Raw genomic sequence first — 14,701 nt, forward strand, 5'->3', positions numbered from 1 at the left:
TTTATCTCCTCTAGCTGAGCATCCACTCGGAGCTTGGATGGAGTTTCTCCCGATACCTCGGGCACACCAAAAGAAGGGGAGACTATGTCACCAACAGCTTCTAGACAGCATATAGGTCCCAGCCACCTAGCCCTGTGTCCACACACTCTAATTTTTCCTTCTTTTCCTTCCTATAAATTTTCCTACTGAAATTGGTAGCATTTAACCATTAGAAAATATTTTCTTTACCTTTCTCTACTTTCCCACTAGCTTCCATCTTCATCTCTCCCCACCCTTAAAAAAAATTAAACACAGAACATACCTGCCTAAGTGAATAACAAATTAAAAATTGCTAACCTCCATGAAGAGAAAGGAAAAGCTCAGCTGAACTCGAAATGGAATGATTTCAGTCAGTCAACAGTATCTAAGGTAGACAGATCTTGTAAGAGGTACATTGGGGTGAAAGGGGACAGTAATACAAAAGAAAGTCCTTGGGACCTCAGAGAACCTGGGACAAGTGACTGTAGCTTGTAGGGTCAGGGCTGATGGGGACGGGGTGCTACAAATTTATAAATGAGTGGGCTTTGAGATCTCAAAGGGGCCCAAGGCCAACTATGAAGCCTAGCAATAAAAATCTCATGTAAAAGTATTTTTCACTGACGTGTGAACCCGCTCTTGTCGGCCCTGTGTAAAGTTAGCCCTCTTGTGTCCAAGCTGCTAGTCTGGCCAGATGGTGGATAGCCTTGGTTTTCCTCTGGGCTTGCACTTGACACAGCTTGTGCCCTTCCCTCTGGTCGCAACAGCAAAGTGGCACCACATCAATCTACAGCAGCAATCACAACAAAGCAAGAACCCTTCCTTCCTCCAGTTGTACAGTGAAGGAAACCTAATCCCCACCTTGCGACATTTGATGACGTGTGTGAAGGTTTTCTTTTTCTAGTCCTAGGAGAGAAAATGGAGGCTTTGTGAAACTACAAATTATAACAAGCTGGTAATTTATGTGTAAGAAATTTTTTTGTTGCTGTTGTGGCATGAGAATTTAAAACAATCTTAGAATACAAATTTGATCTTGGAATACAAATGAAGTAAACAGTGTTTGGCAGGAGGCACCCGTACCAAAAAGGGGGTGGGGGGTGATGGGACTTATTGTTTAATGCTGAATTCCTTTGACGGATCAAACACTCACATGCCCCCAGGGCCAGGCAGGGCTTCTCAGGGAGGGGAGCTGAAGAAGGGGAGCTGGTGAACTGGGGAGCACATGCCTGTCCATGAGGCAGCTTAGCTCCAGCCAATTGTTGTCATGGGGAATGCGGATCTGTGTTGGCCAGAGCCTCAGATATTTTTAAAGCAAAGCCAGAAATCCAGAATTTTATGTGAAATCACCCAAGGTCTACAAATTGGCAACTCACTCCATTTTTTAAAAAACACTGCTAGGGCCAGACACATCACATCTGTGGGCCAGACTCTGCTCATGGGCCTCCGGTGTATGCCCTCTGTAGCTGTGTATTCCCTTAGAGCATGTGGTCAGGAAAGAGGACCCTCTGGTTTCCATTGTGGGCTGGCGTGGGGGACGCAGGATGGTGCCACTAGGGCAGGATGAGAAAACCACTGGCAGCCTGGCTCAGTTTCCTTATCATGTTGGATGATTTTCAGCCCCTGCTCCCAGCTGACCTCATCCCTTCCCCCATTCCTCCAGAGGGAGTGCCCATGCATGCCAGGTGCCCCATGCAAGGGCAGATGTGGAGGCAATGTAATGACCCCTGGGACAGCTGTGGTCTCACTCTCTACTGAAAAGGAGCAATGAATATCGGGAATGTGGCCGGATTGGTGAACCATGGGGATTTCTGCACTTTATAACTGAGGAGGTAACACTTCTAAAGTGGCACCTTGAAAGAGGGAAACCCTGAAACCTGACAAGAGGAATTGGGTGGTAGAGAGAATAAGGCATCGTAAGGAGATGGACGCATGTGGAAGCCCATTAGGAGGAGAGGAGGGTCCTGGACTCCTTGGGCCCCTTCATCTGAGGCTGGACCACCCAGCCCACTGAGATAAATATGGGCAGTGGCCCAGCTCTTTCCGTCATGAGCTGGAACTGTTGTAACTCTTGTGTTCTGGCCTATGGAATAAAGAATCTCACTACCTTTTCCAAGTCTAACCAGGAAAATCGTCTGCTTCAGTGTCATGCTTTATATTATCCACTGGCTATGTCCTGTTAGAATAGCTGAACTAGAGTGGATATTGCTGAATATATCATCAGAACACCTCAAACAGGGGCTCGATGAGTACTTGTGAATTTGCTTCATTAAGACGTGTCCATCTGTATTTTATGTTTAGTCTGTATGTCTTATATTTAAAGATGTGCTCGATCCCCAGTCTTGAAACATGTTTTCCTGATTCATGTTCTCATGAATCCATGCTTCTGGTGATATTGTTTTTGTCTGCACCCCATCCTGACACCCACTATCATCTTGTGTTCACCAAGACCACAGGAATAGAATTTGTAGGTGAACAATTCAACCTGGAGTACAGATGTAGTGAAAAGAAACTAGATTCGAAGAAAGTCTGTCAGCTGACGAGCTAGAATCCAAATAGTCTGGATTGTCTCAGAATCCACCAGAATGGAAGAGAAAGTTACTTTGTGTAATTTGCAAGTATGAATGTGCATTATTTTCCTCTGAAAATCTTTGTGAGGATTAGAGGAAAGGTGACATATTTTTGTACCAAGCAATTTGCTTAAGAACCTCTTTTTAGATTTCTGTAAATAATAAAATTTCTAGATATATTTAGAGAGAGAGAGAGAGAATATATAACAAATACAATAATAGATATTTAAATATATAATAACACATATCAATATTTATTATTTATTGGTATGATTAATGTAATTGTATAATTATTAATATGGTAATTTTATATATAATATGTAACCTTGATATATAATATTATATATATATAACAAATAAATTGATTTTCTCTTCATTTTAAACCTTAATGTGATTTCAGAAGAAATCCCCTTTTTTTTTTTTTTTTTTTTAGAGAGGGAGAGAGGGGAGGAAGGGGCAGAAAGAGAATCTTAAGCAGTCTCTAAGCCCAGTGTGGAGCCCGACACAGGGCTCGATCTCACAACCCTGAGATCATGACCTGAGCCAAAATCAGGAGTCAGACACTCAACTGACTGAGCCACTCAGGTGCCCCCAGAAGAAATTTTAATGTTTATTCTAAATGGATAATCTCATTTGAACATGGTAGTAGGCTCCCAATCCTTTCTTGGTTCAACCCTATATGCACTATAATTAAAAATATGTAAAAATGGTATATGCATGTGGGATGAGAAGGAGAGGAAACACTGGAAATTAAATCAACTGATGGTTTTGAGGTATGGGTGGGAAGTGATTTTTTTTCCCCATTTATTGTAATTAAGCAATTTGTGTAGCTTAAAAAAAGACAAGTTCTCAAAATGGGAAAGCAAGGCCTCCAAAGTAAGAGTTTCGTTTTCAAAAAGAGTCATTTTTACACTCTTGATCTTATATCACTTAAACCCCCTTTCCTCATTAATTAAACCCATTTTCATCAGCCTAGACTTATTTTCACTTCCCAATAACGTATTCCTTAGTCTTCTTATTTCTTGGCCTCATCAAGATAACCCCTTGATTAGAGAACCGAAAGAGGAGAGAATACATTATTTCAGAGGCTCAAGTCTGAATACATAGGACAGTTTCTATAATAAGAAAGACAAGTAAAAAAAAAATAAATAAATAAGAAAGACAAGTTCCGGGAAAGGGGATCTCGTTTGCTCTCAGAGTCGGCTCTGCGCGAGACGCTGTGCACTCAGGCACTACCCGGAGATCTATATTTCTGTTCTTGACATCTTTAGGTACCACTGCCACCGCCAATGGTGATGATGATAAGTGATGGGAAAGCGAACTGCGAGGTGATGTATCTTCCTTGACAGATTTAAAGGATTGCCACGGGCAGCCCCGAGGCAAGTGCTGACTGAGGACATTCTGGCGCCTGCGTCAGGTCACTGTGGCACCGTCAGGCAAAGCTGTGAGAAGCCCGAGCCAGGCGGAAACCCTGTGGTTTACATCTATGCCTGGATCCTGTTTTGGGGGAAGGGTGAACTGGACATTGTCCTCCAACGTCTGAAGTAGCCATTACTGTTGGTTAGTTGGTCTCTGTCTTGTAGTTGGGTTATTTCCATGGCGAGCCAGGATTTACTGCTCCACGCATGGCTTCCAGGGATATGCCTGCCGTAAACAGTGGAATATGGTGAATACCCTAAGATTTTGAGGCTTGCTCCCCATCCCCAAATCCCTGCTTTCCCCCAGGGTGTGGTAAGTGCAAGGTGCGGTCAGTCCTAATATTGGTCCCTGGGGAAGCGGCTGACCTGAGTTACTGTCCTGGCAAAAAAATAAGGAAACAGATGAAGCAAAGCAAAGGAACTTGGGTGCTCCCTGAGGAGTCTGAGAAGCTGAAAAGCCAGGCTGGCCATCAAAGAGGGAACATGGGCTCCAAGGTAGCACTAGCACCCATTTACCCTGCTCATTTTTGTTTGTTTAAATATAGATGGGAGTTTGAGTTATAAAACAGCTAACCCTTTTGCTTTTTTTTTTTTTTCTTTTTGCCTCTGTCTTTTCCAGGGCTTTTATAAGTATTTGACTTTACTCAAAATGTGCAAAGAGGAATAATGGAAGCGCCTGAATACCTTGATTTGGATGAGATTGACTTCAGTGATGATATATCCGTAAGTAGCCCTTCTTGCAAGTGACACTTCAGGGAATTCTGCCTTCACCTCCATGGGCCACTTTATTGTAATCTGTATATCCTAAACTCTCCCAGTCGTACTGAGCAGTTGACAGCAGAAACCCTGTGTGGCAGACAAAGTGGGGTTTCGGGGTCTCCTGGACCAAGAAGTGAATCTCACTTGATGGTGTGTATGGTGGGGGAGGGGTTTGGCCTCGCTGAGCCTCCCCTTCCTAATCTGTTTCCTTGTTGCCAAAATTATTCACTGAGTGAATGTATAAAGTGCCTGTGTATAGCACACGATTAACCCTATCAGGGATAATTCCCTTTATGTGATGGGCTTTGCCACGGCCAGCATTCTCTGGCGTTCCCAAGGACACGGATGGCCAAGTTATTAACTGATGAACAATAAGAGGAATCCTCCCAATCCCTGTGGGGTCAAAGCACAGGTTGGATGCTCTGGGGGAATACTGAGAACGAGTCATGCATTGATAAGGACTGGACCAGCTGCCCTCTGAGGGCCCTGCTTAATCCTGTAAAGCTGTGGGCCCATGAGCTGCTTCGTTCCCATGACAGCCGCCAACTTCCTGCTGCCTCCCGCTTCCCTCACGGTGGCTCTGATGGGTCATCCGTACGTAGCCTGCGTAGAGCTGATTGTGACGTATCCCGGGCCACACGATCAGTTCTGCCACAGAGCCAACCGGCAGCCATGTTGGCTCCTCAGCCCCCCGCCAAACTGAGCTCTCCGAGTATGTGAAGAGAAGGTTGCTGTTTCTGAGCTAGCCATCTAACTTTTCTTCCCAGCACCTCTAGGGTCACAACTTCCCACGCTATTTTCATCACTCTCTCAGGGCATGTAGCTTTGGGTCACTGCTAGAAATGGTCTCAAAAAGATAAGCTCTTTTCACACACCTCTGGCGAGGGAGTTACTTCTCTACTGCGCGGTTCACTTTGAAGTAAAATTTGCATACAGTATGCCAGCACTGGATTACTAGGGCGAGTTTGATTAATGATCTGCTTTATACAACCTTGAATGAGTGCTTGTGTACCCGGGGAATGTGAATTCAGCCTCTCCCTATCCTCGCTTCCAGACAATCTTTATTAATCCTCGTTAAGACCCACGTGAAGTGACTTTCTTCCTTTCCACAGTTTCTTTTTGTCTCTTCTCTCTCTCTCTCTTTAAGCTACTATACTTAAAAGTGTTCAGAGCATGGTTCTTTCATGGCACTCACCTCGAGGTATTTTGAGCTGAGTGGGGAGAAGCAAGGAGAGAATCACGTGGTGGAGGGAGTGTGGAAACCGTCTGAGAAGGGGAAACGGGCATTATGATGAGGAGTTGAGGGCAGCGCTCTTAGCTTTGATGAAGCTGCATTTTAAGAGCATAGGCTTTGGAAGGGAGCTCCAGCCTCGCTCTGACCTTTGCTGACTACAGCACAGTAACTTCTCCTCTCCAAGATACCCACCTAACTTTTAAGGTTGTTTTGAGCATTGAGTAACCGGATAAAATACATGGAGCACTTAGCTTGGCATACAGTAAGTTGCTCTTAAAGTAGCTTGTGTTATTATTTCAGTGAATAATAGCAATAATGTTTATATGACCAACGGTGAAGAAAGAACTCAAGGGGAAAAAAAACAGGCATTATGTCAGGACATTTTTTTTTTTAATACAATAGAGTGTTTGTACTTACAGAAGAATCATCTGGCAGCAGCCTATAATTTTGATGAATTAGGGATCTCCGCTTGGAAGATAATAAAGCGCATTAGGCAATAGCCGGCGCTGTTTAGCAAATCGGGGATACCGGATTATGTAAGAGGTCGCGTTTCAACAACTTGACCACTCAGAAATAAATAAAGATTGCCCATCTGTAATTGTGTGGCTGCACTCAAGCCTTCCCAGCCCCTTTAAATAGGTTTCTATTGTTTGGATCTTTAACCTGCCCTTACCCTTAAATCAGAAGGGAGAAAAAAAAATGGCAGCGCGTAGAAAGGTTGAAACGGTAATGGCGCACTTTTACTGAGCGCTCACTCGGGCAGAGGCATTATCTTGTTTAATCCTCAAACAATCCTGTAAGGCAGGAATTTCTCATGATTTAAGTTTTATAGATGAGCAAACCAAAGCAGAGGAGGTATTACCCATCTTGTCCAGGGCCACCCAGCTCCTTGGGAGCACTCTGTCTCTGAAATACCTGTTCTGGGCCCAGTACTTGACTGACTCTCCAGATGAATATAGTCTACTGCAGTGGTCCTTGTCAGGGTTGATTTTACCCACACCCCAGGGAATCATTTGGCAATGCCTGGAGCCATTTTTGGTTGTTATGGTTGGGGAAGGGTCCCACTGGCATCTAGTAGGTAGACACCAAAGATGCTTCTGAACAACCTAAAATGCACAGGAAAATCCCCTGCAACAAAGAACTCCCTGACCTAACATGTTGGTCGTACTGAGGCTAAGCCATCCTGTATCTTTTTTTAAACCACATGAAATGAAAGAAGCTGTAATATGGCAACCTCTATAACATGGCAGATTATTTTATAATAGTTCCGTCAGATCCAGGTTCAGTCCTTAAATGTGCCAGAATTGTATTGTTCTTAGATAATAACTTCTTGGGGAAAGCAGTGGTGACCTCTTTAATGTTGAAATGATTGTTCTCAGCCTCTTTAGGTAAACCAGGAGCAGTAAATGTTACAACTGCTTTAAGAGCCAAATGGAAGCTATTTGGATGCTGACATTTAAAAATGAAGATGTGTTCAACTTGTTAATTCACTGGCGTAAAAAGAATGTAGTCAGTCCCCCATAAGCATGCCTTCACTTTTAGGATTCCATAACCTCCGTCTCTGACAGCCCTTAACGCCTCTTCCCTGGTTGAGTGGCAGGAGCAGGGAGGAAAATGCCCAATATATTTGAAAAAGGTGGCTCACCCAAAAGATGCCCAAATTCACAACTGCCCTTCTTATTCTCTAGCTGTGGCCCTATGACGTAGTCCACGCCTTCTATCTCATGATTTTCCCCTCCAGTCATGAGCCTGGTTCTTGTTTTAATTAAAACCCGAGCTGCATATTGGTTCAAAGCAGCAACTAGAACTTTTTTGCCTTTACCTAATGAGACAGAACCCAGAAGGCAATCACATTATTTTGAAGATTCCCAGACCCCAAAATAACGTTCATCCTTTGCAAACTGCAGGGTTTAAACTACACGTTCTTGTAACCCTGCCATCTCAAAGGAGAGAACATTGCCCAATCCCAGCAGGTCGAGGTGGGAGATGAGGACACACATAAAACACCACAGTTCAAAGCAGGGCTTTTCTGTCTCTGCAAATGGGTTTGCAGATTTCTTTCTTTACTCCTGTGGAAGCCAGACCCCTCTCTCAAAAAAAAGAAAAATATGCCGGGATATTAGTTCTTACTAGCCATAGGTGTATTTATTTTATTAAGAAAGGCCATTTTGCTTTTCCCAAAAATAGTAGTAGACACAGGACCGAACAAATCAGAGGCTGAACTATAGATCTATGGAGGGACCTCACCGCTAGCTCAGACGTGGGCTCTGCCATGCACGGTGCCCCACACTGTGGGTCTGGTATCTTGGTTGAAGCTTCCCATCAGCTCCTGTTGTCATCCCACTTGGCACAGGAAAAAAATTGAGCCTTAGGGAGATCATCTGGCTTTCACAAGGTTATAGGTACATAAGTGGCTGGGTCAGGATTTAAATACAGAACTCCGTGACCACGTTACTCTTCTCCATTCTGAGCGACTTGAGAGTAGGGACTCCGGACCAGTCTGTAAGATGCCATCCGTTTCCACATTTGGTACTGACGCAATTGCAAATCACTGTTTGGAAGTAATGGAGTTGGTATGTATTCTAAATAAAATGTAAAACAAGCTGAAGCAAACATAGGCAAATCTCTTAATTTTTTGGCCCTTGGGCTTTCCCATCTGTAAAATGGTAATCATCTGCTACCTGTTGCCCTGGATTTTATGGAGAAAATATGAAATTTTATATATGTATGTATATAAATCCATATGCACATATTTATGTAATACACACATATGTATACACACATGCCTGTATGCACACACACATATACGTGTAAATACACACACACACACACACACACACAAATGCACGCACACAGACAGAAGTGAGGATATACTCCATTCCTCTACTCAGGAAATTTTGCCACCATTCTATACCACCGTGACCACAACTTTGGTGAAAAATGACATTTTTTGACAGCCTTTTTTTGTGCAGGTCACATGAGATCAAGACAAACAAGTGTCCTTGCACTTCGCTATCCCCTTTAAGCCAACCCACAGAATTTTGTGGATTCATTTTCCTAAAGTGACTGAACCACTGTCTGGTAGGAAAATAACTTCTTATGACAAACAAATCTCCTTTCAGTGGGTTTTCATATTTTTCCATCCTTGCACTAAAATGCCTGCCACCCTCTGGTTTGCATGCACCACTTTTTACTCAAAGCAATCCGCTGACACCACCAAGATTTCATTATATTTCCACAAAGCCATTTCGTAGCAGCGGGAGGCCCCAAGGAAGGGCACAGGGAATTTATCAAGTAGACTCAGACAGGGAGTTGAGTGGGTCAAGAGTACAGCTTTTGCCCTGATTTTAGTAATGAAAAAGAATGAAGTTAATCAAGGTACAAAGAACCTGGCTTGCCTGTCCTCTCTAGCGAGAGGTCTACCTGAGTAAGATCCCATCATCCTTCCCTATGTGCTTCCTAGAAGGTGACCAAGACTCTCTCACGTGGCCTCGGGCTGCCTCAGCCCCTTCTTCACTGTCCTTTCCATCAGCCCTGCCCCTCCCAGCACTCACCTGCGCTCTTCCGCATTAAAACTTTTCTTAGTGCTTCTCCGTATGATCTAGTTTTGTCGGGTGTTCACATGTTCTTTTGCAAATGTCCTGTATTCAAGTCTACATTACCCTTCACTCCTCCCTTCTGTGGCCCCCATTATCGAAAGCCTCATGCCTTGTTCTGCTATCATATGTCATCTGTGTTCTCTTGTTTTCCAAACACCTGCCAGGAAAGGAATTAGTAATAATCTAATCCAGACAAGATGAATTATATGTTCATGTCCCATAGGTACTATAAGAGGCCGAGACCAGAACCTGGGCCCCACGCCTTGGACTTGATACCTCTTCCTGAGAAGGTGGAGAGCAGCCTTATAGAATGATTTCCAAGAATGAACTGCTGCCAGATTTTTTTTTTTTTTTTTTTTGCTCTTCCCTTACTCTGCGGATAGCCCTAAAAGATCTTATCTTGCCTGCTAGTTATAGCATGTATTAGATTCACAGTACAGATTATTTACACAAACTATTTACCTCTTATGTACCACTAGATTTTATGCTTAACTACTCAACAACACGTATTAAACGTTACCAGTGTGCCAAGAGCAATTCTAGGCTTTGGTGAATGATACAGGCTTGACCTATGTTCTCAGAGCTTACAGAACCCCATCATAACAATTGAGCCATTATGAAATGTCAGGTTAACTTCACAGAAGGTCAGATTTAATTACAATTTCAAGCTCTGCTCTTGACAGTCTTTATATTTCTGTGGTGATTGATTATTGGCTCGTAATTAAAACTAGACCATCACTGAAGCTGAACAAGGATTATAGCCAGCCATGTACCCCACTGCAAGTTAAATTTCTTTTGTAATTCCTTTGTAATTTGTAACATTTGCCTCAATAGTTGCCATTGCTTTGGCTTTGCTTCTAAATGCTCATTTGTATACTTTTTAATGTAAATAATATTAATAGCTAGCATTTATTGAACACTTCCTATGCATCAGACAGGATTACCTATGTTTTATGTGATTAGCTCATAATCTTCACAGCCATGCTCTGATAGAAATACCATTGTTACCCTGTTTTACAGATGAAGAAACTGATAAGAGATTAAGGAATTACTATTAGTTAGCTAGAAAATGGTGAAGCCAGGGTATAACGTGGGCAGACTGGCTCTAGATACCATGTAGGTAACTTCTGTTGAATTGACTTCTGCTGGGCCTGTTGGTCACCTCTGGTCAGCTCGGTTCATCCAGGTCTCTTCTCATCCATGACCACTCCTTCTAGCAGGAGATCATTCAGTGCTGTGATATCTCATCACCTTTGCCAATGTGGACCTTCATCTTTTGCCTGACTACGTGTTAGCATTATAATGCTACATGTGGTATACTCTTAAAATGGTCAAAACAGCTACTGAGTTTTCCCAAATACCAACTGTAAAATACATCTTAGCATAAAAGTATTTGACTATTATTAATTTTAAAAACCCTCTTGATAGAATAAAAACAAGGAGCCAGAACAAAAATGCATTTGAAAATAGGATTATTTGTAATATTTTTCTCTAACAAAGCCTAAATGGTAGAAAGAACTGTAATAAAGCAGTCTGGGATGAATATATGAAAATGTTGATCACCAGTATCTGCACTCTCTAGAGGCAGTGGCTGAAACTCTGGGCATCTGTACGGTCACCTGTGAAGTATGGAATGTGGAAAGAAGAATAGCCAAGGACAGAATTGTGCAGAAGTATGTCCCACATGGTATGGGGAAAAAGAGGCTTCTACCAAAGAGATTGGAAAACAGTTTTCAAAAATATAGGAGGAATACTAAGGGAGTTTAAAAGGGAGAGAGGGATCTAAAGAATTTAAAGAAGTGGCCAATGGTGGGAAATAGACCATTTATTATAAAGTGAAGGGTTGGATTTTCCAGTGAAGACCCATCGGTGGCCAAAATAAGAGTGGGGCCTTTGGGGTGGCGGAGTAGCAGCCATGTTGTGGTGGCTAGAGGAGTAAATGCAAGAGGCGAGGAAGGAGAGAAAAGAACCACAGCAATTCTCTCAAAAAAGATGGCGGTGAACCCAAGAGCAAGAAAGCCCATGGGCAACTGGGGAGGCAGCATATCTTGAGGTGGCAGGGGCACTTATTTGTTTTTATAGGATCAGAGGAGAGAGCCGAGGTGGAGAGGGTGGCTGAAGAGAAGGAAGAGGGACGATGGCAGAGCCAGAGTTCTGAAGGGACGGGAGAAGAAGAGACCTGAGCACAAGTGGAGGGCTGGTGGCAAAGGGGTGGACTGTTAGAGCCGCATCCTCGGCACCATCTGGGGGGAGGGCTTGAAGTCAGGACACGCCTTCCTGAACTGGAAGGGCAGACTGCTAGAGAGGAGGCCCAAACTGCAGAAACTTACCATGTCTCTGAAAATCTCACTTCAGGGTGTGTCTGCTTCCGTGGCCAGCTTGGCGTATACCCATTTCCTTGTATGCCTTGTTGAGATGCCTGCCTCACTTCTAGAAAGCTTTGTGAGAAATCATGAATTTCAGGAGAGTTGTTTGGATGGCTGGCTTAATTGTTTCTTTTGGAAACTTAATGAGACCTTAGTTGTTTAAAAGTCTCTAAACTTCAAAAGGTGCTGGGGATTTTCATTCTTTTATTCTCTGTGGCTCATTACTGTTTGAGTAATGTCTGCTTGTTCACCCAACTGGCTCCAGCTTTCTGGAGTCAGGGCCAAAGCCTTTCAGTCCTGAACAGTATCTAGGGTGGTCAGAGATCCTCATGGCTCTGTGTAGAAATCATGCACTGTTTTATGAATCCCATGCATGTTCAAACTATTTTGCATGGCAGAGTGACAGAAGTGACTGGCGCAAGCTGGGATGTATAGGATTGTCTTACGTCACATCAACTCTGTAGTTTGCGAAGCTAAGTTTCAGTGTTAGCCCTTGGCCGTGGACTCTCTTGGAGGAAGAAAGACCAAAGAGAAGCCAAAGAACAGGCTGGGACAGGCTGGGCTCTCCTCTTTTCCAGTCCCAGCTCGGCCCCCTCTTCTGGTTTCTTTAGTTCCCACATCTTGATCCACTGAGCTTAAAATCAGGAATGAGGGTGGGGAGGGAAGAAGGGCTGTGTACACACATGGAGAACAGGTCGGGGGAAGAGACAAAAACATTCAGCATCATTTTACTGCTTGCAAACTGACTTCACTTGCATTATCTCATGTGATCACTGTGTTCTATCTGTAAAGAAGGTGAACCCCAGAGCTATGAAATGATTTATTTGTCCAGAACCCCAGTTAATAAATATCAGATCTGGGGCTTGAATCTAGATCTTCTGGCTCCGAATCCATTGTTCTTCATACAAAAGACTAAGACATCAGCCAGTACCCATACTATTAATCTATTAGAAGTGTATTTTTTTCTTTTAGATATACCATGATTGCATTGCTAGACTTGTAATAATGGGCCTTTCTAGGAAGATGAGTGCCATATAAATATTAACTTCTGCTATTATTATTTTTATTATTGCCACTAAAATCAGGGTTACATCGGGGAATTCATTTTATTCAGTTCAGTAAGTGCCCAGTATCTTTGGCAAATAAAATATTGCCCACACCCTCAGAAAGTAGTGATGGGAATGTATAGGCAAAATGTCATGTGATGGAATCTGTAATGGACATGTGCCTAAAATCTATATACAAAGCAGTTGTTTTTGAATGTTAGCATGCATCAGAATCATCTGGTTGGCTTGTAAAAATACCGATTGCTGGGCTCTGCCCTCAGAGTTTTGAGGATGGGGCCCAAGAATGTGAATTCCTAACAAGTTCCTAGAGGCAGTTGATGCCACTGGTCCAGACACCACACTTTGAAAGCTGGAATTACTTCCATCTGGGAGAGTGGGGAAGATTTTGTAGAAGTGCTTCCTAAGCAAAGTTTGAAGAATTAAAAAGAGTTTGCCTGATGGAATGGGTGGAATGGCGTTTCAGGTGGACAGAATAGCATGCATAAAGATATAAACAGGTAGAACAGTAGACAGGGGATCGATAAGAAATTTCACTTGGTTATAGTCAAAAGAGAAGTGGACAATGGTAAGAGATAAGCCTGAGCTCATGGAGGCTTCCACGTGCCATGCTAAGGTTTTACCCTGTAGCCCATATGAAACAGAGAAGCACCTTAGTCAAATTTGCATTTTAGAAAGCTAATTGATTCTAGTCCAAGTATGGAAGCATGGAGGAAATTCCCACTTAGTACCTAAATATGAAAGCTCTTTTGAACATCTATAATATTATGCCCAGGGATTAATCAGACATGTGCTAGTCTTGATATTTCAGTCAAATAGTTAATAAGACGCTCTGTGCCATGCATTCATGCAAGTCAAAGACACCGTCCTTTCCCTCTGGCACTTGGGGGAGCCAACACTAACACCTAGGAAACAACAGAGGAGACACCAGAGCACAAGGCAAGGCAGTATTTTACCAAAGGCAGAGAAGAGTGGAGTCTTTTAGGGCTGAAGCAGTTAGCCAGGTTTCATGCAGAAAGCAGAGCACCATCTGGCCTTGTAGAACAGTAGCTTTTGCCTGGCCAGAGGAAGGCTTTGCAGGCAAACAGGACCCTGGAGTAAAGGTACAGAAGGTGGAATTAAACATTGAACACATAGGGTCATTGAAGAAGCAGAGGCAGCTGGTCAACCCATAGCAGGGGCTTTTCTTGAGACATGATAGTGGAGTGGAAATGAAGTTTCGTTCACAAAGGCTATTTCTGTGGGAATAACCTCTGGAAGACTTTTTTTTTTTTTTAATGAATAAATTAGAGCAACATAGAGCCAGGAAATATGGTGCTTCTGAATCATCTGCAAGCCCCCTCTCTCTTATCACCCAAGAATAATAGCTATCAAGGGAACAGAATACAAAGGCATGGGCTGAGGGCAAGAGACAGGGAAGACACATTGGCTTTGGTTCTGGTAGGGCCAAAAATGACAGTAGTTGCCCAGGGAGCTGGCCATTGTCCGGGGAATGAGGTGGGTTGGCGATCAGACAGCTCCTTATGAAAGGCCATCTGTCCTTTGCACTGGGATGAGGGCCTGGGAAGCCCTCCCTTTCAGCTCCCAGATGGTAATACAATGCACTTATGTAAGGGAGACTTCCTGGGTCATTTGCTTATTCCTGAATGTGCACATATGAAAATGTTTTTGCATGTTGG

General features: G+C 43.3%; 1 protein-coding gene across 2 annotated transcripts in view; it reads left to right on the plus strand.

Annotated features, from left to right (window-relative positions):
- Positions 1–4,666: 4,666 nt before the first annotated feature.
- Positions 4,667–14,701, plus strand: part of SNCAIP (synuclein alpha interacting protein) — a 74,816-nt gene continuing 64,781 nt past the window's right edge. The window contains exons 1-2 of one of the 2 annotated variants that reach the window (XM_028103625.1): positions 4,667–4,723; positions 14,382–14,519. In XM_028103625.1, the coding sequence (XP_027959426.1) occupies positions 4,667–4,723; positions 14,382–14,519 (195 nt within the window). The remainder of the gene's footprint in view (positions 4,724–14,381; positions 14,520–14,701) is intronic. The other variant, XM_028103626.1, reaches the window with a different exon arrangement.

This window comes from Eumetopias jubatus, unplaced genomic scaffold (assembly GCF_037043125.1).
Source record: "Eumetopias jubatus isolate StellerSeaLion01/CBP00866 unplaced genomic scaffold, mEumJub1_p1.0 scaffold_5, whole genome shotgun sequence".
In the NCBI taxonomy this organism is placed as follows: Eukaryota; Metazoa; Chordata; class Mammalia; order Carnivora; family Otariidae; genus Eumetopias; species Eumetopias jubatus.